The sequence below is a fragment of the Budorcas taxicolor genome, chromosome 2, assembly GCF_023091745.1.
Source record: "Budorcas taxicolor isolate Tak-1 chromosome 2, Takin1.1, whole genome shotgun sequence".
NCBI classification, from domain to species: domain Eukaryota; kingdom Metazoa; phylum Chordata; class Mammalia; order Artiodactyla; family Bovidae; genus Budorcas; species Budorcas taxicolor.
The window spans coordinates 70,835,910-70,860,429 of record NC_068911.1 but is presented as its reverse complement, the minus strand read 5'-3'; the positions used below and the strand labels follow the sequence as shown (position 1 = coordinate 70,860,429).

At 38.3% G+C, this 24,520-nt stretch overlaps 2 protein-coding genes across 5 annotated transcripts; one reads left to right on the top strand and one right to left on the bottom strand.

The window, feature by feature from the left end:
- Positions 1 to 760: 760 nt before the first annotated feature.
- On the top strand, positions 761 to 9,933 carry SSB (small RNA binding exonuclease protection factor La). 3 transcript variants are annotated; one of them, XM_052654059.1, is made up of 13 exons: positions 775 to 856; positions 1,555 to 1,792; positions 2,909 to 2,983; positions 4,566 to 4,669; positions 4,757 to 4,931; positions 5,567 to 5,674; positions 5,760 to 5,860; positions 6,647 to 6,718; positions 7,051 to 7,093; positions 7,479 to 7,619; positions 7,873 to 8,059; positions 8,176 to 8,307; positions 8,602 to 9,933. In XM_052654059.1, the coding sequence occupies exons 3-13, from the start codon at positions 2,918 to 2,920 to the stop codon at positions 8,688 to 8,690; spliced, it is 1,218 nt and encodes a 405-aa protein (XP_052510019.1). In that variant the 5' UTR covers positions 775 to 856; positions 1,555 to 1,792; positions 2,909 to 2,917; the 3' UTR covers positions 8,691 to 9,933. The 3 variants fall into 3 exon arrangements, with proteins under 3 accessions (XP_052510012.1, XP_052510019.1, XP_052510025.1); XM_052654052.1 differs by lacking the exon at positions 1,555 to 1,792 and having other exon boundaries at positions 761 to 856; XM_052654065.1 differs by lacking the exon at positions 1,555 to 1,792 and having other exon boundaries at positions 837 to 856; positions 2,913 to 2,983.
- On the bottom strand, positions 8,694 to 17,891 carry METTL5 (methyltransferase 5, N6-adenosine). 2 transcript variants are annotated; one of them, XM_052654111.1, is made up of 7 exons: positions 17,492 to 17,891; positions 15,855 to 15,969; positions 15,307 to 15,488; positions 14,498 to 14,580; positions 10,284 to 10,335; positions 9,216 to 9,265; positions 8,694 to 8,793 (listed from the first exon to the last, which is right to left on the bottom strand). In XM_052654111.1, exons 1-7 carry the CDS (start codon positions 17,598 to 17,600, stop codon positions 8,755 to 8,757), a joined length of 630 nt encoding a protein of 209 aa, XP_052510071.1. In that variant the 5' UTR covers positions 17,601 to 17,891; the 3' UTR covers positions 8,694 to 8,754. The 2 variants fall into 2 exon arrangements, with proteins under 2 accessions (XP_052510071.1, XP_052510069.1); XM_052654109.1 differs by lacking the exon at positions 8,694 to 8,793 and having other exon boundaries at positions 9,147 to 9,265.
- Between the last annotated feature and the right edge of the window lie 6,629 nt (positions 17,892 to 24,520).

The window sequence follows — 24,520 nt, the reverse complement described above, 5'->3', positions numbered from 1 at the left end:
CTGGATGGCATCACCGACTCGATGGCTGTGAGTTTGGGTGAACTCCGGGAGTTGGTGATGGACAGGGAGGCCTGATGTGCTGCAATTCATGGGGTTGCAAAGAGTCGGACACGACTGAGCGACTGAACTGAACTGATGCTGCTCCTATTATTATACGCCAGGCACAGTTCCCGACAAAAGGTATACGTTGTACCATGTTTTATACTCACGACAGCTATATAAAGTGTAATATAGTTATCACTGGCCCCATTTTATATATGAAGGATAGAGAGGTTGAGTACCTTTCCCAAAGTCACACAACCTGCAAACTGGAGAGCTGCTGACCGCAGGCAGTCTGATTTCAAGAGTTCCAGCTCCTAAAGTCTCTACTATATTTTTTCCCCTCAACTTTAAGATTCCATGAATTTTTCATTTAAAAAATGAAATGTTTTACTTGTCATTTTTTAAAAATGGGTTAACTACTACGGATAATCAAAACAATTTTTTTTTAAAGTACAGTCAACCACTTCATGTGAATGGAGAGCCCACGGAAGGTCTGGAAATACAAATGCTGTCCAGAAATACTTAAAAATAAATATTTACCCTAACACTTCCAAAGTGCTCCTGAATATCGTAACTCAATCTCACCGAAACAATGCGCAGGACTTCTCAGACCTTGGGGAGCTTGCAGCCGAGGCGCATGCTCACAGGGCGGAGCCGGCTCGGGTGCGCCGGAAGCCCCGCCCACTTTGCCCGCAAGGGTTGCCGGGACGGCCCCCATCTTCTTTACGCGAGGTGGGAAAGCCGGTGGCTCAGAGGAGTGCAGACGCTGCTTGGTGACCCTGTGGCGCGTCTCAGTGGGGACAGGAACTGAAAGGTGAGCAACTGTCGGTGGCTAAAGAGAAGAAAGTACAAAAGGGTCTGTTTTGCGTGTTGCGCGACGGCGCGTCCCTTTCATTGCTGCCTCACGCTGGGTGCGTCCGCTCCTCGCCTTCCTCGCGTTCCGGGCGAGCGCCGCGTGGGCCGCAGCCCGTGGTGGCAAGCTGCGCTGGGGGCTAAGGGGCGCGGGCCGCTGCGAGGTGGGGAGTCGATTCTGCGTTCTTCGCGGTAGCGAGGATTTCCTCGCACGTGGCTGGGGCCCAGGCGACCAATTGGTTGCTTTGGGACGGGCTGTGGCGGATTATTTGGACGCAGGCTGCCTGCATCCCCACTGCGTCTTTAAGGTTTCGTGTCTTCACCGTTTTGCAGTGTCGCCGAAAGCGAATGTTTGGTTGGGCTGTATAAGATTCCGGGGAGGTTGATGTGGGTTAAACGCAGAAGGGTTTCTTGGATCATACGAGGCAGACTGGGGTCAGGGAATCGGGGCCGCAGATGTTCTCCTGGCGTCACTCTGTTGGATTTTAACGGTCATTATTCACTCACATCAGGGCTTCTGAGCGAAATTGAAAAACGTGGGTAATGTTTCAGTTGTACATTCTAAGAGTGTATCTCATGAAATGAAGTTCCAGTTTTGAGTAGGCCAAAGAAGTGTTACAGGGACTAAATAGTTCTTTCATGTCACCCTTTTCTTTATAGAAGGCTCTGGAGTACAGTAGGGCTTCCCTCGTGTCTCAGTGGTAAAGAACTCGCCTGCCAGTGCAGGAGACGCTGGTTCGATCCCTGAGTCTGGAAGATCCCCTGGACAAGGAAATAGAAACCCACTCCAGTATTCTTGCCTGGGAATTTCCGTGGACAGAGGAGCCTGGTAGGCTGCAGTCCATGGGATCGCAAAAGAGTCGGACACGACTAAGCGACTAAACAACAACATATCACGGTAATAACTTAGGAATCGTGGTGGAAAACCCATTGCGTAAGATTGACCAAATTTTGTTAGTAAGGTGTTGCACCATAGGAGAACTTCCAGTGTGCATCCATGTTATTGCATGGTAATTACAAGTTATAAAGGGTTGCCTCCAACAAATGTATCACTAGAGTTAACTAATGGCAGATAGCCTTGATGAATTCTTCTAAATATACTTTTATACAGTGTGTTTTGATGGCTTAATGGAGTACTAGAAGCAAATAATTTGAAGTCAGGAGACTGTTAGTCCTAGCAAACCAACTTCACAGACTTACACGATTTTCTTGCAGTGTTATTGTGAGTGATGTGAAACAGGAATGTGGCTGTAAGGTTAACCAATGTTAGTAGGCATGTGTATGTGCGTGCTCAGCCAGCTTCAGTCATGTCCGACCCTGTGACCTTATGGACAGCAGCCCAGAAAGCGGCTCTGTCCATGGGATTCTCTAGGCAAGAATACTGGAGTGGGTTGCCATGCCCTCCAGGGCTGTCTTCTGCACTGGTAGGCGGGTTCTTTACCACTGGTGCTGCCTGAGACGCCCAAATAGTAGGCATACTCCAGTTTAATGTTGTTTTAGTGTTCTCAGCTTCTCAAATGAGCATTTTCATATATTCCTTAATATTAGCATTAATTTATTTAACGCTGTGTAACATTTTTAAAATTTTGTTTCACCCAAAAGTTTTGATAACATAATCTTGTTTTTAGTAAATCAACTGTGGCTGATTTTTAAGAAATTCAGTCACACCAAACAAGACAGATCCATGATATTGACAACTGACATGCTTAAATGCATGGAGTTTTTTCCCTCAGACCCTTCTGGATCAGCTAAATGAAGATGACCCACTCACTTTGTTATAGAGGATAGAACAATGATTGACTGAAAAAAGTGAGGATCGTTGATAGTTTTCCATCACTTATTTCAAAATTTTTCTTTTGTTGAAATTAGAAAATTGAGTAGAGAAATTGAACCTGTGAAATTGTTTTTTATTTAGGAAAAGAGTGGGATATTGATAATTAAAACATTCTTTTAAATGTCTTGAGTTCTCTGTAAAAGGTAAATAACTTTTACGCCAATTTGGAAATTTTTGCAGATAGCCAGAATGGCTGAAAATGGTGATAATGAAAAAATGGCTGCTCTGGAGGCCAAGATCTGTCATCAAATTGAGGTATGATTCTTGTGGTATTACAATGTGAAAACACACTCTTTGAGAGGAGATTTAGGACCTTAAAGATAGAGCATTTAATTTTGATATATTGACCTATTGAACATTCTGGTTTGTTTTTGGTTCTTGGTGTTAAGGTAGGTGCACAGTAGTGTACAGTTTTATATTGGTGGGGCCAATTTCTAAAACCCATTCAAAAGGTAACACTACAGACCAGCTTAACTTAACTTCTTTACTGCTTTTGTTTCCTGGTCTATAAAGTGAGGATAGAATTAGTACCCTCATAAGATGGTTGTGAGGTGTACAGTAGTTCATAAAATGTTAAACATTTTTGAATAATATGTAGCACATAGAAGGATAATTTAAAAATTCTTTGTGAAATACCTTCCCTGTTAAATAGCACTTTATTCTTGAAGGTCCTGATAGTTTTTCTACTCAATTAGGTCTTCTCAGTCATCATAACTTTTAAGTGTCTGTTCTCAAAGTTCTCTTAAACTTTTTTTTAAATTTAGGTATTGTAAAAAGTTGCACTTCTCTGTTATTTTGAAGTGCCTGTGTTACAACTTTTTTTTTTAACTAATTTCTTTGTAATTGTGAAGAAAAATTATAAATTACTCTATTTCAGTATTTGGAATAGTACAAAAATGTATGTGGAAAAGGTCAGTAATGTCCCTTCCACAACCTACCCCTTCTCAAATCTCATGCTCTTGAGGTAGTCAAAGTTAAAAGACTGATGACCCTTTCACACACTGGTCTGTACTCACGATAACATAATTTTTTTCCCTTTCCCTCTTACCAAAAATAGGATGCATTTTGGGGTAGTAGTTTCATATCATCAATAATTTATACCATTTACTATTGATATGTAGGATATTTCCAATGTGATGAGTATCTTTATAAATAAACACTAAACATGTTTACTGATTGCTGCCTCGAGGGTATGCACGATTTTTCTTAATAACTTGATATTTGATATTTACTGCTGGTTAATCTCTCTCTACCTGCATGACCATTTCTCTGTGTTCAAGCCAATACTAGGTATTCTTGTTTTTAGAATTCTTGGCAAACTTGTTAGGTGAAAATGTTTTTCATTGCTTTCAATTATAAGTTTTGATAAATTTTTTGTATCCTGTGAATATTGAACACAATAATTTGTAATTTTCTTCACAATTGTAAAGAAATTAGTAAAGTTGTAACATAGGAAATTTAATACACTTTTAGATTTTTCTAATTTTTCAAAAATTAAAATTAGAGTGATTAACAAGTTTATTCCAGTTTTTATAACAATCTCTTCTTTCCACACTGAAATGAGGCTTTTCATTTATTAAATCCTTAAATTTGTTTTAAGGCTTTCTATTATCATATCTGCTAATTACATTGTTTCAATAGTCATTTTTAGTTTTAATTTGTATTATAAGTATTTTATTAAAGTGTATTTAAGGGAAAATGTTTATTGCCAGTTAACTTTTGACACATATTGCTACTTTTAAAAACTAGAACTTGGTGATGTAATGGTAATTTTGAAAACTCCACGATTAGAGTCGGATTCTACAGTGCTCTGCAGTATATTGTAATTATCTTGCAGTATTATTTTGGAGACTTCAATTTGCCACGGGACAAATTTTTAAAGGAACAGATCAAACTGGATGAAGGCTGGGTACCTTTGGAGATAATGATAAAGTTTAATAGGTAAAAACATTTTTAAGTTATTAGATTTTCTGTTAACAGCAAGGGCTTTTCCTAAATCTTACAATGCTTTTATATGTATTCTTTCAGGTTAAACCGTTTGACGACAGACTTTAATGTAATAGTAGAAGCCCTGAGCAAATCAAAGGCAGAACTCATGGAAATAAGTGAAGATAAAACTAAAATTAGAAGATCTCCAAGCAAACCCCTCCCTGAAGTGACTGATGAGTACAAAAATGATGTAAAAAACAGATCTGTTTATATTGTAAGTGGGCCTTTAATTGTATCTTAAAAGTTATTTAGAAATAACATAGATTCGTATTGGATAAGAATAAGGACTCAGGAATCATAGCTTCACCACTTGCTGTATATTCTTGGGCAATGTTCTTAACCTTTCTAAGCCTTACCGTCCTACGTGGGGATATTTTTTACCTTATAGAACTAATGTTAGAATTAAATGAAAAAAAAAAAAAAATCCATACAACATAGGGCAAAATCTTTGACATACTGTAAGCACCCAGTGCATATCAGCTGTTATTTATCAACAGTTAAACTTGATAGCTATTTTCTTTAACATTGATTTTTAAGTAGATTTTTTTATACTGCAAAAATTCAGACATACAAAAGTAGACTGAATATGTAATGTACCATTATCCAACAGTTATTAACGTGATTAATTTGGCTTTATCTTTGCCCTACCTGGATTATTTTGAAGTGGATACCAGTAAATGGGTCACTTCTATTGCACTGGTCAACAACGGCTTTTAACTAGAGCTATTAAACATTTAAGAGACAGAAAGATAATATGTATATCCTGGCTTTATTTCAAGACACAGTAAATCAGAATTTCTGAGACATTGTTTACTTGAGATGCCATTTGTGTGTTTCTTCTTTTCATAGAAAGGCTTCCCAACTGATGCAGCTCTTGATGACATAAAAGAATGGTTAGAAGATAAAGGTCAAGTACTAAATATTCAGATGAGAAGAACGTTGCACAAAGCATTTAAGGTATGCTTGTATGTTGTTACTTTTTCTGGTTGAAAATTATTTGGGATGTAACTTAAAAAAATTTTTTTTCTTCCTTTTTTCAAAGGGTTCAATATTTGCTGTATTTGATAGTATTGAGTCAGCTAAAAAGTTTGTTGAGACCCCTGGCCAGAAGTACAAAGACACAGACCTGCTAATACTTTTCAAGTAAGTCTGCTGACTTTTTTGAGGGGAGGGCACTTAGTTATCTAGAATTGAAACACTGGGGTAAGACCAGTATTTTTAGTATCCTTAGGCATTCTTTGAGAAATACTTGAAGTTCTTTCAGTGGTACTATTAGTCCTTTGACTGTAAGGAAGGGTTTATTAGGACCTTCTCACTGCTAGCAATGAATAAAGAAGGTTAAGTTTCAGTACTTGTTTTGTATGTGAAACTTATAATTAGGCTTGATGGTAAAATCGGAGCTTTTGTTGTGGTTAGAGAATAGATCACTGTACAGTCATTATCTATTTGTATTTCTCATAGTCTATATGCCTGTGTTTTCATACAGTACAGAGGATTAATAAATAGGTTTGAATCACATTCTTGTGTATCTCCCTTTGTGTCAAAACTAGCACAGACTTGACATTTTCATGAAAAGTGAATTGCAGGCCCATAATCTCCTCCTTTGGATTGTACAGTCTTCTAAATACTAAGTACTTAGAATAAACCTGACAGACCTAGAAATGCATAGTGATAAATCATGCTCTCAGTGTTATACTGTAAGTCATTGAATTATGTACTTTAAAAGGGTGAATTTTATGGCATGTGAATTATTTGTTAGGCTGTTATTTTAAAAATAAGAGTAACTTTCTTAGTGTATTTTGAATTTATAGGTAATTATCTTAATAGAAAATGTAACATTTATTCTTATGTGATATCTTAAATCATTCAATTTAACTGTCAGTCTTCGAAAGTTCTCATGAACTTAGCCTTTACATTTTGTGTCCTTAGGGAAGATTACTTCACCAAAAAAAGTGAAGAAAGAAAGCAAAATAAAATAGAAGCTAAATTACGAGCTAAACAGTAAGTATGTTTAGCTAATCACATTTTAGTTCCTTAAAGCTTCGACAAAGGTAAAGTTATTGGTTCTGGGATGTGAAGCTGATGATGAGCTCTGAAATATGAGTAGCAATAGACCTTTCTTCTGCTAATGAACTACTGAGGTCCTAAGCTGCCTTGATAAACCTAGGGCCACATTCTGTTGCATTCTAGCATCAGTCAGAAAACCCAAGGACTGGCTTTTGTTACTAAGTAGTAACATGATTAGTAATCATGATTAAGGTTAACTTTATCAGGGTTTAATTTTCTTATGCATAAAGTAGATGGAAATGTTCTAATGATATTTTTATTTGTAGAGAGCAAGAAGAAAAACAAAAGCTAGCAGAAAATGCTGAAATGGTAAGTATATATTACTAGTCTCTTAAGAAATCTGTAATTCAAAGTTAGAATAAAAAGCTCTGGGGACTTTTTAATGAAAATATGTAAGCAGGTCTGCAGTTGTCAATGCACTGAAGTACTAGCCAAATATTGCCTAAAATTACTACTTATCCCGAGCAATAAGATTTATATAATAACTAGTGATTACTTGCTGGAGAAGTTAAAATAAGTTAAAATCAGAAGCCATGCAGAACAAAAGATGATAAAGGAAAACACACCAACTACTTAACTTCAAAACAGCATTTTAGCTTCTAGTTATTCCTTATATATGTAGAGAGTGATACATGCCATGTCTGGTTTGTGGTTGCTTTTAAGAAACTTTATATTGCCTTGTATATTTTTACAGAAATCTCTAGAAGAAAAGATTGGCTGCTTGCTGAAATTTTCAGGAGACTTAGATGATCAGACATGTAGAGAAGATTTGCACACCCTTTTCTCAAATCATGGTGAAATAAAATGGATACACTTTGTCAGAGGAGCCAAAGAGGTTTGGAGATATTCATATGCTTTCTACCAATCAATTAAAAAACCCATAGAAACTTTTATCTTAAGATGACATTAAAGAAGAAAGCAATTGTTTTATTACTGTTGTAACTGAACATGATGTCTGACTGATATTTTTGAGATTGTGCTGTGAATAACTACTGGAAATTAGTGACTGCAAGTTTTTTAATAACTTCCTTCCTGATGTCCAATGTTCAGTAGAATTCCCTGGCTTTTGTTTTCTGTCTTTGGTGTAGGGAATAATTCTATTTAAAGAAAAAGCTAAGGAAGCACTGGATAAAGCAAAAGAGGCCAATAATGGTAACCTACAACTAAGGAACAAAGAAGTCACTTGGGAAGTACTAGAAGGAGATGTGGAAAAAGAAGCACTGAAAAAAATTATAGAAGATCAACAAGAATCTCTCAACAAATGGAAGTCAAAAGGTCTGGTTTTCTTTTACAATTTAACTCATTTACTTGGTTAAAAATTTATAATTGGTGTTAAAAGACAATGACAAGAGATTTAAAAGATTGATGATTTCTTAATTATGTCTCTACAGGCCGCAGATTTAAAGGAAAAGGAAAGGGAAATAAAGCTGCCCAGGCTGGGTCTGCTAAAGGAAAAGTACAGTTTCAGGGCAAGAAAACTAAATTCGATAGTGATGATGAACGTGATGAAAAGGGTGCATCTGGTAAGTTTTCCTAAGTTCTTTGGTACTTTGATGAAAAATTATTTGGGCAAGAACAGCAGTGTGGTTTTGTTTAAGTGATATCATCAGATTGTGATTGACCTTGGTTATGGTGTTACATGTGGAAAACAAAAATATTTGGAAGCTAAATTTAGAGAGCAGGTCTGTACTAAAGGAAAAGCCTTTCCTCATTAGTGTAGGGAAGTTATTGCTAATCTTTTTAAACAAAATTATTTTTGATAATTATGCTCGAGAGTAGTGCTTTCAGTGCCTGTAACGAAAGTTTTTATTGTATAGGAACAGTAAAAAGAGCAAGAGAAGAAACAGACAAAGAAGAACCTCTGTCAAAACAACGGAAAACAGAAAATGGTGCCGGAGACCAGTAGTTTAATAAACAAATTTTTAATTCATTTTAATTAGATTTTAAGCTGCTTTTGTCTTTGGAAGCTGTTAAAAAGAAAACCGAATTAGATCCACTTCGATGTCTACCTGAAAGAAAGGAAGATTTTGTTGTTGTTGTTGAACTTGTCTTTTGTTATCGAAATGTTTTTTAATGTGCACTTCTGTTTGTGTTCTTTTGGATTATTCAAATACCAAAAGAAACATTCTTCCATTAAGAATTGCCTTTGTAATATGAGAATGTATCAGTACAAAGTAATAAAATGTATACTGCATAAAAATAAACTAAGTTTATTTTTTTTTATTTTTGTGCCCAAAGTATTGGAGAAAGAATTCATGTTAAACCAGCATATTGGCTGTTGTGATTATAGGCCCATTCTGTTTTAGCAAAATATTTATCTTCTACGCTGGCTTTCTGTATTTACTCAAGCAACTTGATAACATTAGAAATAATTACTTATTGTGAAGTTTTTCAGTACTGAATGTGGATAAATCAGAATCAAGAGACTTACTGATTTTTTTTTATGAAACTTGTATGATGCTGGCAGGTCGTATCGCAGCTCTATAAAACAAAAGCCACCTAAGGATGAAAATTATACTTCCAAACATTTACCACCCTTGATATAGTAGTACCGTCTTATTTGTAATTTCCTAAATAATCTATAGCTACCAATTTCGTAATAACCATGATTATCTTAAAAATTTCCGGTTTGGATTTTAGTAACGGTAGTAAGTAGCTATTTATCTTCCTACTAAGCGCGCTCTCTAAATCACAGCTCTCAAATTTTAATGTGTAAACAAATCACCTTCAAATCAAATCCTGTTCAAATGCAGATTGTAATTCAGTATGTCTGGGTGGAGCCAGAATCCTGCAAGTCTGACAAGCTCCCAAGGGATGTCAAGGCTGATGGTCCGTACTTGACAACCACACTTGGGAGTAGCAAGGCTCTGGCTTGGTATACTACTATTGGAACTGTTCTAAGGTCTCCATGTTGCATGTTATATCTTAAACTAAGTAAGGACTGACAGTACTGAATAGGAATACAGACTTGTACACATTACTAATTATTATGAAGGTGACAGTTCTAGTTGTTAAATCCAATCCAAAAAAAAAAAATTCCCCCTTATTGTATATTCTTATTTCAGACTTTTCAGAATTATTGGGGTTATAGTCAGCTTCTAGTTATATGCTTTTCCCATTTTGATGTCTGTGAGTATTATTATGCAATTTCCTAATAAAAATGATTTACATGATTTACATAGTGTGGATGATTATATTCTTCCCCCCATTAAAAGAAAAAGCTTCATGTTATTTGACTCCAGGAACAATTAGAAAATTGAAATAGAAAAGTAATCCAAGCATAGTCTGGTGGTATGTTTCAGGAATGGATTTCAAACAAAGACCTAACAAACTCTTAAGCCCAAGCTCTTAGATCACTTAAAAGTTCTCAGTAAAATGCATAAATTGGGATAATCTTGAGCAAACACTGATACCCTCCCTTTACTCCATTTGCAACCCATTACCAAACAGATAATTATGGTTGAGATTTGTTTTGTGAGAAACTTAAAAATCGTCTTACCTGCAATAATATCTATCTTGACTTTCCACTCTGCAGCTTTCTTTTGAATATGCTGAACATAAACATGTTAATGTGAGTTGGTCTTAAAACAGTTATACTCATACTTGATTGTAAGTTTTCAAGCTTTTAAAATTTCATTGGAATTTAGACCTTTAAAATTTTTTTCAACTGGATGGATAATATTATAGTAAGCCAAGCTATTTAATAATCTGAACTAAACTATAATTCAAGTAATAAAGCTGTTACTTCAGAAGTCCTTTGATGGACTTTGATGTGCATAAAAATAAAGATAAATACACAGCTCTCCCAAAAACCAGCAGAGATCTGTGTCCATGGGCAATTCAGTGGCAGTATGGTATAGAGGTTAAGGACATAGTTTCTGGAATCAGACACCCTGCATTTGAACTAAAGCTCTGCTAGCTATGTAACCCTGAGAAAATTATGCTTTCTGTGCCTCAGGTCCCTCATCTGTTAAATGAAGATAGTAATGGTTTCTCATCAGATTGTTGTAGACTGTGAAAAGTGCTTTGAACTGTGGTAGCACACAAAACAAGTACTAAATGCTGGTTTTAGCTATTTAAATTCCCCTAAATTTGAGGTTCACATACTTAACTATGAGCCAAGAACTTAAGTTCTCATAGTGCCTAATGAAAGAAGATAAGGCAACAACTTTTAGAGTCATCTAGCTTATTGGAGTCACTGATGGGTTCTGTCTGAGCCTGCAAAGAACAAATACTTGGGTGCCGGTAGCAGTTTTCAGTAAATTATATAAGTCTTCCAGGACATGCTTTCTATCAAATTTTCTATCAAAAAGTTGTATCAAATGCACCTATATTATGAATAGAGGGCCAAGTACTTAAAAGAGACAAGGGTCTATAGTTAAGGGGTCTGTCTGAAATAAGCTTCAATGATAATGATACTAGTTACAGTAGAATACTTAAGCAAAATTATCACAAAGCTTATAGCAAATATATCTATAGCATAATCTAAGGACTTTAATATTAAAAGTCCATCATCACACCTCCTTCACAATATGCATAACACACACCAGATTAATTTCTCAAACTATTTAGTTACTCTGCTAATGGAAATACTGATGCATTGCCAAAATAGAAAACTGTATTTAGGTAAATATTTGCTTCAGTTCAGTTCAGTCACTCAGTCATGTCCAACTCTTCGCGACCTGATGGACTGCAGCACGCCAGGGTTCCCTGTCCATCACCAACTCCCAGAGATATTTGCTTAAAATTCTATTAAGCCAGCCTAGACAATGCTGATACCGCTGCCTCCTGGTGGTGGAACATGGCACTACCAAACAATGAAGACAGACATTCCCTGGTAATGTGACTATAGCAGTGTATTCAAGTTATTAGACTTTGCTGCTTAGTTGCACTCTTTATTGGCATATTTTACTTGGTTTTCATGAACTATGTATGAGTAATATAAGACCTATGCCAGGCTGTGCAGAAGAATCCACAGCAGGCCTGACTGCTTATCCTTGGAAGGTCTACATATTAGTCTGGCCTTTGGCTGGAGTATAGGAACTTAGATTTTTGAGAGTTTTCACTCCCCATTCCTTAATAACAGTGGCTTACTGTACTTAAACTGTTTATGCTGAATACCTGTTTTGCTTCTGAGAGTCTGGAATTTGGGTATGTGCCAGGCAAAGGGGTGCATATGGGATCAGTCCCCAGTAAAAACCCTTGGCACCACGTCTCCAGTGACCTTCCCTGGTTAACAACATTTCACGTGCCTTGTCACAAAAATTCTTTGCTGGAAAAATTAAGTGCATCCCATATAACTCCACTGCGAGGGAACTCTGGAAGTTTGCACCTGGTTTTTCCTGGACTGTGACCTACACCAACCAACCAACCAACCAACCAACCAACCGAGTTGCTCAGTCGTGTGTGACTCTTCGCGACGCCATGGACCATAGCCTACCAGGCTCCTCCATCCATGGGATTTTCCAGGCAATAGTACTGGAGTGGGTTGCCATTTCCTTCTCCAGGGGATCTTTCCAACTCAGGGATCGAACCTGGGTCTCCCGCATTGTAGACAGACGGTTTACCATCTGAGCCACCCCTTTTTGCTGATTTTGCTCTGTAACTTTTAGCTGTAATAAATCACAGTCATGAGTATGACTATACGCTCAGTCCTGTTAGACTTCCCTGTGAATCATCAAACCTGAGGATGGTCCTGGGGACCTCCTCAATACAGGCTTTTTTAGATATCAATAATTATTGGTGTTTGGTCTCACTGAATGGGGATTTATTTACCAGTAAAGTTATATTGCGTTCTGCTGTGTACCTACAGGTATCACTACAAATTGTTTAGCAGTATTCAGGCGTACCTCAGAAGTATTACAGGCTTGGTAACAGACCCAAAATAATAAAGTGAATATCACAAGAGTAAGTAACCTGAATAATTTTTGTTTCCCGTGCATATAAAAGTTCTGTTTCCACTATACTGTAGTCTTTTAGTGTGCAATAGCATTCTGTCTTTAAAAAGTACTTTTTTGGGGGCTGGAACTCACAGCATGTGGGACCTTAGTTACCTGACCATGGATCAGACCATGCCCCCGGAAGTGGAAGCACAGATTCTTAACCACTGGACCACCAGGGAAGTCCCCCAAAAGTATATATTTTAATTAAAAACTACTTTCTTGCTGCTGCTGCTCCTGCTGCTAAGTCACTTCAGTCGTGTCCAATTGTGCGACCCCATAGATGGCAGCCCACTAGGCTCCTCTGTCCCTGGGATTCTCCAGGCAAGAATACTGGAGTGGGTTGCCATTTCCTTCTCCAATGCATGAAAGTGAAGAGTGAAAGTGAAGTCGCTCAGCTAAACAATGCCAAAAACGACTATAACAGTAATATCAAAGAGCACCAACACCCAACAAATACAATAAAAAAGTTTGAAATATTGCAAGGATGACCAAAATGAGCAGAGACACAGTCAGTAAATGCTGTTGGGAAAATGGTGCTGACAGACTTGCTTGATGCAAGGTTGTCACAAACCTTAAACCTGCAAAAGTGCATTATCTGTACAGTGCAATCCTAGGCTGCGCTTAGTGGCTCAGTCGTGTCCAACTGTGCGACCCCATGGACTGTAGCCGACCAAGCTCCTCTGTCCATGGAGATTCTCCAGGCAAGAATACTGGGGTGGGTTGCCAGGCTCTCCTCCAGGGGATCTTCCCAACCCAGGGATCGAACCAGGTCTCCCGCATTGCAAGTGGATTCTTTACTGTCTGAGCCATCAGGGGAAGCCCCACACAATAAACGGCAGGTATGCCTATATATATTTTTAGCTATGTAATTTTATGTATTTTAAAGGTTATTAGATTACCATATAGTCATAATTTGTCTCCAACCAAATTCCAGTACACTATTTATACAAATATTTTTCCTACAAAATCTTAAATCTCTTAATACATATATCACTTAAAAATAACCGCTAACATAGCAATTGCCATACACTATTATAAGTGCTTTGTAAACATTAACTCATTTAATCCACACATCAACCCTACAAAGTATAAAGTACTCTTAGTTCCTTATGCTATAAGAGTATAGGTGAGTACAGGGTAAGTGATGAAAGTGAACTCGAATGAACTCAAAATGAACCTTGACCAAAAGAAGACAGTTGTGAAGCAGCAGATTTGAACCTAGGTAGTCTGGCTCTGCAGTCTTGAGTTCTTGATGACTATGTTAAACTAACACTAAAAAACTGTGCCACCCCATCCCCAATTTTCTAGAATATGTCTTATGCACCTTCATGTGTCATGTGCTGACAATAAAAAATAAGAAATGGGTTCTGAACTCAGATTAGTTTAGCTTCCCAGGCTCAGTGTTAAAAACCAGGCTGTTCTTGCCTCTCTTAAGTACTGTAGGCCATACAGAGACACTGGGATTACAGGCATCAACCAGGACTTACCCAAGCAAACCAGGAGATACTATAACCACAGTTACACCATACTTCTCTATTCCTGAATTACATAATCTCTTTCCTGTTAATTCCTGCCTGGACAAATCTTTGGCAAATAAAGCTACTCATAAATGCTAGTTAGTTAAGGAGAAAATTTAGTTTCCAAGTGCCAGATGTTTAAAAATTTCAGGAGAATTAGATACCTTGGTATTTAGTACTGATAGTAAATCCCTCAAACACTGTCATGAATTTAAAAGTAAATGACATGGAATATTTTGATGATTTGAACTTACTTCTCTAGTTGAGGATTTGTGTAAAGAATATACTGCGGTTCTTGCCATTTCTAAAGCAGTCTTCAGAAATGCCATATCTGTCCCTGTTAAAAGTAGAAAAAACTGTTATCAAAATAGAAGATTAAAGGAATACTGGGGATTTGGAAACATTTTTTTTTCAAACTCCAAAATAGCTGTTTCAAATTCTTTCTGTAACAAGACAGGGTACAAATATCTAAGATGTCTAAATATCTTTTAAGGTTGATGGAATAAAATCAGAATTATACTGTCTCATTTAAATGAGGCTAAAGTAAAAATTTTAATATATTCCAAATTAACAACTTTCAAAGAGGGCAGAAGAGAACAGGTAAAGTAGTAATCAGAATGGTGGGGGCAGGTGGAGGGAGGGCTTTTAAAACTATGTATATCTTTTCCTCTGTTACTCACTCCCTACCCTCCTTGCCCACAAAACAGACAAAATAAATAGCCACAGTAAGTCATTGTTACTGAAATCTTTGAATGTTGAAGCATTAAAAAGAGGTTTTAAAAGTATAAAACACTTTATAGGAAATCTTGAAAAGAGTTAGGTAAATCATTCTAGAAATCAGATGAAGAATAAATAATAGGTGAATAAATTTGTTCACTTAGCACAAATTTATGAAAACAAAGATTGAAAAATTGAGATTGAAATTATCATAATTATACAGGTAAGAGACTGGCTTATTAATGAACAGTGATAAAGTCAATTAACCCAACAATCCAATGAGAAAATGGTTTTCAAAACTTGCTTTTTTACAAAGATACCAGCACAGCTGATTCTTATTACTAACCTTTATTATTTTTGGTCCCAAAGGGAGGATTCATAATTACTGTATCAAATGATTTGGACAGTCTGTTAGATAATGAGCATACATCACATTGAACCATGTCTACATTTGTTAACTCAAACTCTTCTACATTCCTATTAAATATTTCCAATGCATCTTCATCTATGTCAAATCCAACACACAACCTATAAATATAAAACACAAAGTAAATACTTATAGCTCCTAAATCAAAACAACAAAACCAAAACCATGTACGATCTTAACCCAACTGGCCAAGTGACAGTGAGTAATGCCTTTCAACAGCATGATTTCCCAAAATGTCAGGGGTTGGAAACTCAGGTTCATATAAAATATAGGCTTCTAATTGCTGCTGTTACTTTTTTTTTTTTTAAAGTTTGTTTTGATGTTCTGCCCATTCAAAATGTACTCAGTGTTGGATTCTGGCTCCTCTCATCATGTACTATAGAGTCTCATAAATATAATTCAGTTGATTTTATTTACTCTTATTAAAACTACCCCATACTAAAATAGAAATATAGTGGATCACATACCCTGCTCCTAGCATTGCAGTTCCAATGCTAAGCACTCCACAGCCACATCCTAGATCTGCAATCACTTTATTTTCAATGTCATCATATGTATTATGGATTGTATAGAGCATACATGCTGAAAGATCAAAAAATATATTAAAGAGTAAGTAAGTGGATGACCAAAATCCAATTTGTGCAAATGACCCTTTGTAAAACAATTTTTCCTCTTGCATTAAGCTCTCCCCCAAATTCATGTTCCAGGTTTAAAAATAATAACATAATTAAATTTTCTTTACACAAATCCTCAACTGGAGAACAAAGTTCAAGTCATCATAATATTCTGTGTTATTAAGCTAGAATAGGAAAGGAAAAGACCTACATCCACAATATAGCCTTTACACACAAATATTCACACACATATACTTATGATCTGCAGAAACAATATCTACTAATGAAACCTGATAAGAGAACTATTGAGGAGCAGAACAGAGGCTGCTGAGATGGGAAAGGGATCTTTTAAATACACGAAAGTGGGGAATATATGGAGGTTAAGCATGAATAATATCCACTGATACCTCCCTGCCTATCTCTGAACCTACCAAAGGTTGCTGGCCATCACTGATGCCCCAGGATCCAGAGGTTTTATCAAAACACACAATTACAGGGATGTCTCCGAGTGACTGCTGTTGATTACTGCTGCAGGTGTTAATGTCTTTGGAGATAGTATCTCAAAGAACTAGCACAACTATGTGTATGTTCACACTGGGTTTGAAACAACTGATTGTTATTTGGGGGGAAAAAAAACACGATTCCACCACAGCCAGAAGACACTAAAGAAATCATTATCTACACTGGGAAAACTGGTCTTACCCCAGACACAATTTGATTGGAATTATGACAATACGTTGGAGCAAAGTGTGGGTACACACGTTTTTTCCCTGACCTTCTTCAGCAGCTTAGAAACAGAACTATGTCGAAGTTAAGGGGATTCCTCCCTGCTGGTGTTCCCAACAACTTAACCTTCCAAAGACTCTCTCAATGACTTTGGTAATATGTTTATTAAATATAATGGTTTTTCCTGTGTTCTTTTACTTCTAGCACCAATCCTTATTAAGCAACACTGCTGATTCTCAGATCATTTGTTAAAACTGAAATTCATCCTCATTTTTAATATTGCACCTATTCTGAATTTGTTAAAACTCAAGTCTTTCTACTACCAACTTTAGTATTCATTTCTAGGGCAGAGTATAGCGCGTAGGAATCCTTGCACCGGTAAATTCGTTGCACTAGGAAATTTAGCAAATGTTTACTGAGCTCCTAAGTAGTATAAGGGACTCTAGACACTGGGAATTGTGTGAACAAAACGAGCACAGTTTTGCCTTCAGGGAGTTAATTGTGTAATGAGATTAATAAACACACTAAAAAGATGTCTAACAGTATTAAGGGGTATGCAGAAAACCAAACGGTAAAACGACAGTGTGTCCTGTGCGTGGGATGTTTTCAGCTGCAGTGTCAAGGAAGTCCTCTCCCACGCAACGTGAAATCTTAGAAAATTTCTTTAGACATTCTTGTATCCAAATAACTGTCTTATTTTCATTATAAGAACGAGTAGACAGGACTAGCCCGCAAAACAAGGGCGTGATCAGCAGCCGCCCTACCTGCAATGTGCGGCCTGGTTGGATACTGTTCTAGAAGGAGCTTGGGCTTTTCGAATCCATCCACTTGTTGCAGGCGACTCTCTAGCTCCTTAAGCCTTAATTTTTTCATTTTTAAAAAAGTGTGCGCAGGGTTTAAAGGCACTGGATCTGTAGAGAAACCTACTTCACCTGCATCTCCTCACCGACCCCTTTCCCCTTATCTTTTTCAGCGTCGCTGGCTGAGGGCCAAGCTGAGGACACCCAGCCCGAGAGGTTCCCGCTCTTCTCCTAGCGGCAGCGGCGGGTGGAGTCCGCGACCAGGCTTCAACCCGCCTACAAGGTATCCCGCACGGTTACTCGACTGGAGTCGCCAAGGGATCCACACGCCACATTCCTGCACTTCCAGACGCTGCTCCTGCCTCTGCCCGGGCCGGAAGGGCCGCCACGCACGCGCACACGCGTCCGCCCCCCAGCGGCCCCGCGCCGAGCTGCAACAGCGGCCTCGCGCATGGGTTCCGCCGACACCCGAGCGCCGCCCCCGCCGCCGCCAACTCGGTGGAGTCCGCGCCACAAGGAGTGCCCGCCATTCTCGCAGCCTAGCGGCCGGCCCCAGCCGTCTCTCGAGTGGTCATTACCCTGTCGTTTTTCCTTGAGTACCGTCAGGCCCTTAAAGGAGGAGGGGAGAAAGAGGATGAAGCTGATAGTGAAAATCTCTCTCACTTTGTTTTAGCGCCCACGGTGGCCCTTTCTGCGTACTGTGTCCCAAGCCCCCGCTCAAAAAGTAGCAACCTCCCCTCACCTTTTCTTTCTATGCCAGTCTCTTGTCCTACTTTGTTTCCCTCTTTTTAGGTCAACTGTGTCACTTACTTCAGCTCTCACAGGGTGGTGATGTCAGAGAAGCCCAAACAAGAGAGGATTTAGATAAAAGAATGGGAAGTGGTGTCAACTGCTGGAAAGAAACTAGGCTTTCATGGGGTAGGAGCAGAAGCCAGTTTGTAGTGGATTAGGGACTAAAGTTAAGGAAGTAGGAAGAATACATAGGAACAGTTTGAAAGAAAAGTGGCTGCAAGAAGAGTGAGAATGGTTGATGTTTAGTTAGGTTGCGGGAAGCTTTTTATTTTTTAATTGATGGGAGTATTCGTGAACATATCTAAATTCAGACAGAGTAGGAGTAGTTGAAAGGTAGGGGTTCAAAATGCAAGAACAAGGATATTGGATGGAGTCAGGATCCTGAGAGGGAAGCGTACAGTGCTTAAGTGAAAAGTTTGCCCTTAGTTTGGGGAGTGGACCCTTCTTTTTATTTTCAATGGAAGAAAAAAAGGTCGAGGAGGCATGTGGATGAAGTAGAGAGAGTGGTGTCTGAAGTTGCTACTTAACATGAAAAATAGAATTCGAAGTTCTCTGTTATGAGGATTAAATGAGTAAAGTTCTTAGCAAGTAAAGGTAGTTCATAAAGTTCTTGTCACATAACAACTGCCTAATAAATATTTGTTGATGGTGGTATCTGTTGAGAGAAAGGAGATAGAGTAAGCAGTTTGAGCTAAATAGATGATCCAGACTAGCCGGATACCTGGAAGAACAGTCGTGTTCGACTCTTTTACGACCCCGTGGACGGTAGCCCGCCAGGCTCCTCTGGAGGCAAGAGTACTGGAGTGGGTTGCCATTTCCTTCTCCAGGAGAACTTCCGGACCCAGGGATTGAACCAGAGTCTCTTGTTTCCTGCATTGGCAGGTGGGTTTTTTATCTCTAGTGCCAGCTGAAGTATTTTTGCTGTCGTTCTATTTTTAAAAACTGAATTTAAAATTTTATTTTGAGGTAATTTTAGATTCATGTATAATCATGAAAAACAGCACATGGAGATACTGTGCATCTTTTACCATTTCCCCTTACAGTTACAGTTTGCAAAACTGTGGTATAGTATCACAACCAAGATTGACAGATACAGTCACGACAGCGTTTCCATGATCTCCAAGGTCCTTCCTGTTACTCCTTTTGTAGCCATACCCACCTCATTTCAGTCCCCACTAGTTTTTAACCCCTAGCAACTATTAATCTGTTTTCCATTTTTAGAATCTTGTCATTTCAAGAATTTTATGTAAATGGAGGTATAGGTATACAAACTTTTGAGAATGGCTTTTTTAAATTTAGCATAATTTTCTGGAGATCTTTCTAAGTTGTTGTATCAGTAGTTTGTACCTTTTTGCTGCTGTGGTATGGATGTACCAATTTGTTTAAATGTTCGTTCATTGGAGAACATCTCGGTTCCTTCAAGTTTTCATTTATTACAAGTAAAATTGTAGAAACTTGTGTACAGAATCTCATGAACAGAGGAGCCTGGTGGGCTATCGTCCATAGCATTGCAAAGAGTTGGATGTGACTGAAGGGACTGAACACACACACATGGTGTTTAGTTAGAAGCTTAGCCCCCTTCCCTAGGAATGTCCATTTGCTTCTGCACCGTTTGTTTAAAAGGCTATACTTTCTCCAGTATTATTTTTGCACCTTTGTGAAAATTCAATTGAATGTATTTGAGTGGGTCAATTTCTGGATTTTCCTAATCTGTTCCATTGTTTTATGTGTCCATACATCCTCTAGTACCATGCAGTCCTGATTACTGAAGCTATACAATGCATCTTGAAATTGGGTAGGCCAGTTCCTCCCACTTTATTCTTTTTATAAATTATTTTAGCTATTTGAATTCCTTTGCCATTTCATATAGATTTTAGAGTAATATTGTCTATATTACAGAAAATGTTGGCTATTAAGCATAATATTAGCTATGTATATTCTTTTCCCTATAGATTATTATATAATATTGAGTAGAATTCTCTGTGCTTTACAGTAGGTCCTTGTTGGTTATCTATTTCATACATAGTAGTATATATATATGTTAATCCCAACCTTTTAATTTATCCCTCCCCCTACCCCCCTTTCCTCTTTGGTAACCATAAGTTTGTTTTCTGTGTCTGGGGGTGTCTTTCTGTTTTGGAAATAAGTTCATTTGTTGTTATGTATCGGAGAAGGCAACGGCAACCCACTCCAGTAGTCTTGCCTGGAAAATCCCATGGATGGAGGAGCCTGGTAGGCTGCAGTCCATGGGGTCGCGAAGAGTCAGACACGACTGAGTGACTTCACTTTCACTTTTCACTTTCATGCATTGGAGAAGGAAATGGCAACCCACTTCAGTGTTCTTGCTTGGAGAATCCCAGGGACGAGGGAGCCTGGTGGGCTGCCGTCTCTGGGGTTGCACAGAGTCCGACACGAATGAAGCGACTTAGCAGCAGCAGCAGCAGCAGTTGTTATGTATAGTTTGCCGCAATTTTTTTTTTTTCTTAAAGCTGCTAGTTTAGCTTACAACATTGCACATATGCTATTTCCTGGAGACTACAAATATTTCAGTATACAATAAAAGTGCTTTATGTGAAATCACTAAGTCATTGAGAATTTTAAAGTGTATCCTCATGCATCAAAATGTAATAAAGTTAATGTTTTTTGCTGCTTTATTGAGGCATTTTAGAGGGAATTGAGGCTATGGTTTTTCCAGTAGTCATGTATGGATGTGAGAGTTGGGCTATAAAGAAAGCTGAGCGCCGAAGAATTGACGCTTTTGAACTGTGGGCTTGGAAAAGACTCTTGAGAGTCCCTTGGACTGCAAGGAGATCCAACCAGTCCATCCTAAAGGAGATCAGTCCTTGGTGTTCACTGGAAGGACTGAAGTTGAAGCTGAAACTCCAATACTTTGGCCACCTGAATATATATATATATGTGTGTGTATATATATATGTTACTCTGTATGAAATAGATAACCAACAAGGACCTACTGTAGAGCACAGGGAATTATACTCAATATTATATAACAATCTATAGGTGATGCGAAGAGCTTCATTTGAAAAGACCCTGATGCTGGGAAAGATTGAGGGTGGGAGGAGAAGGGGACAACAGAGGATGAGATGGTTGGATGGCATCACCGACTCAATGGACATGGGTTTGGGTAGACTCCGGGAGTTGGTGATGGACAGGGAGGCCTGGTGTGCTGTGGTTCTTGGGGTCGCCAAGAGTAGGACATGACTGAATGACTGAACTGGAGGCCATTTTAGAGGGAAGCTGGCTTGTTTTTCTGCAAGTATTTAAGAGAGACAAATACATGTCAACTAGATAGTTCAGTGCTATTTCCTTGATTTATATTAAGTTACAAACAGTTTTATTCATTGTTAGCTTTTGCAACATCAGTGCAAATGTCATTGCAGTTGTTGGAGGATAAACCATGAGATTCAGGAAAGTTATTCAATACTCTGAATGTTTAACATGAAATGTGTTTACTGCCTAACATTCACATTGAAGATCCTGTTTGATGATTATATGGCACTGCTGCTGCTGCTGCTAAGTCACTTCAGTCGTGTCCAACTTTGTGCGACCCCATAAATGGCAGCCCACCAGGCTCCCCCGTCCCTGGGATTCTCCAGGCAAGAACACTGGAGTGGGTTGCCATTTCCTTCTCCAATGCATGAAAGTGAAAAGTGAAAGTGAAGTCACTCAGTCGTGTCTGACTCTTAGTGACCTCATGGACTGCAGCCCACCAGGCTCCTCTGTCCATGGGATTTTCCAGGCAAGAGTACTGGAGTGGGGTGCCATTGCCCTCTCCTTTATATGGCCCTAAATCTGCCCAAATACAAGGAAAACAGCAAGTCTAGCCACTTGTAGATTTCATCTCCCCTCTTTTAAGCCAAAGAGTCATTCTTAAATGTAAATCTTCTATTTTGGAAAAAAAATTATTAATTTCTTAAAAGCAACAGTTTTGCATAAAATTAAAAATTTAGAAATGTTTTCAAATTAAAATTGTTGAAAACTGAAACAGCAAATAGTACTATTTTTTGTTTGCATGGGTGTGATAACTTCATAATTTCTAAATAACAATTTAGTCCATGATAATGAAGTTGCAGAGACCATAGTAGAAATAACTGAATATAGCTAGTAAGAATATGGTAGAAGTACTGAGAAAAAAACTTAATCTCTGAAAATACACATATTTAAGTTCTAATCCTACTAGTGTACTTCAGAATGTTCTAAAACACATAAGAATACAAAAGGACACATTTCATGGCCTGAATGATGACATCATGATATATCCTGTACCATTTGGAAAATTTCACTCTATGCTTCTGAAATAATGAGAAATTGAAAAGCAAATAATGTATTATTATTACAAAAATAATCTTGACTTCCTGCAAGGATCTTGGTCCCCTTAAAAGTCTGCAAGCTATACTTTGAGAATTGATTACTGACTGAAATTTAAGTATGAACTATTCTAATATTTCTAATATTAGAAAGTATATTTCCTAATATTTCAATTTAAGTGAATTCATAATCACATTTAACCTTCAAATCTGGAATGTTTCTTTTTCAGTGCTGAACATCTATTTCAGTTCAGTTCAGTTGCTCAGTCGTGGCTGACTCTTTGCTATCCCATGAATCACAGCACACCAGGCCTCCCTGTCCATCACCAACTCCCAGAGTTTACCCAAACTCATGTCCATCGAGTCGGTGATGCCATCCAGCCATCTCATCCTCTGTCGTCCCCTTCTCCTCCCACCCTTAATCTTTCCCAGCATCAGGGTCTTTTCCAATGAGTCAACTCTTCGCATGAGGTGGCCCAAGTATTGGAGTTTCAGCTTCAGCATCAGTCCTTCCAATGAACACACAGGACTGATCTCCTTTAGGATGGACTGGTTGGATCTCCTTGCAGTCCAAGGGACTCTCAAGAGTCTTCTTCAACACCACAGTTCAAAAGCATTAATTCTTCGGCGCTCAGCTTTCTTCACAGTCCAACTCTCACATCCATACATGACCACTGTTCACGGTTCACGTATTGCTGAAGCCTGGCTTGGAGAATTTTGAGCATTACTTTACTAGCGTGTGAAATGAGTGTAATTGTGCAGTAGTTTGAGCATTCTTTGGCATTGCCTTTCTTTGGGATTTGAATGAAAACTGACCGTTTCCATTTCTGTGGCCACTGCTGAGTTTTCCAAATTTGAAGATCCGTTTACTTATTCATAAATTATTACGTGCAAAATATGTATCTTCCTTACAAGTAGTACTAATTATAAAAAATTTGTTGACATGTCACATGTATAGTTAAAAGACGCTTAGTCCTTGGAAGGAAAGTTATTATCAATGTAGATAGCATATTAAAAAGCAGAGACATTACTTTGCCAATAAAGGTCCGTCTAGTCAAGGCTATGGTTTTTCCAGTGGTCATGTATGGATGTGAGTGTTGGACTGTGAAGAAAGCTGAGTGCCGAAGAAATGATGCTTTTGAACTGGTGTTGGAGAAGAGTCTTGACAGTCCCTTGGACTGTAAGAAGATCCAACCAGTCCATCCTAAAGGAGACCAATCCTGGGTGTTCATTGGAAGGATTGATGCTGAGGCTGAAGCTCCAATATTTTGGCCACCTCATGTGAAGAGTTGACTCATTGGAAAAGACCCTGATGCTGGGAAGGATTCGGGGGAGGAGGAGAAGGGGACGACAGAGGATGAGATGGCTGGGTGGCATCACCGACTTGATGCACATGAGTTTGGTGGAACTCCGGGAGTTGGTGATGGACAGGGAGGCCTGGCATGCTGCGATTCATGGGGTTGTGAAGAGTCGGACACGACTGAGCGACTGAACTGAACTGAACATATATAGGCACAAATTATAAATGAACAGCTCACTGAACAAGTGAATACAGGGAACAAATCTGTTTAATCACCATCAAGATTAGAAAGGAAGAGATAGAATACTATCAACACCTGGAAAGCATCCTCCAATCACTCGCCTGCCCCCCTCTCCAAAAGTAATAATTCTCCTGACTTTTAAAGCCATAGGTTAATTTTACTATTCTTTTACTTTATATAAGTATAATCATATCCACTATGTCATATTTCTTTTGATCAACAGCATATATGCAAGATTCTTCCGTGTCTGCTCATTTTCATTATTGCATGCAGGCTGAGTGCTCAGTCCCTTTAGTCGTGTCTGACTCTTTGTGACCGCATGAACTGTAGCCCAC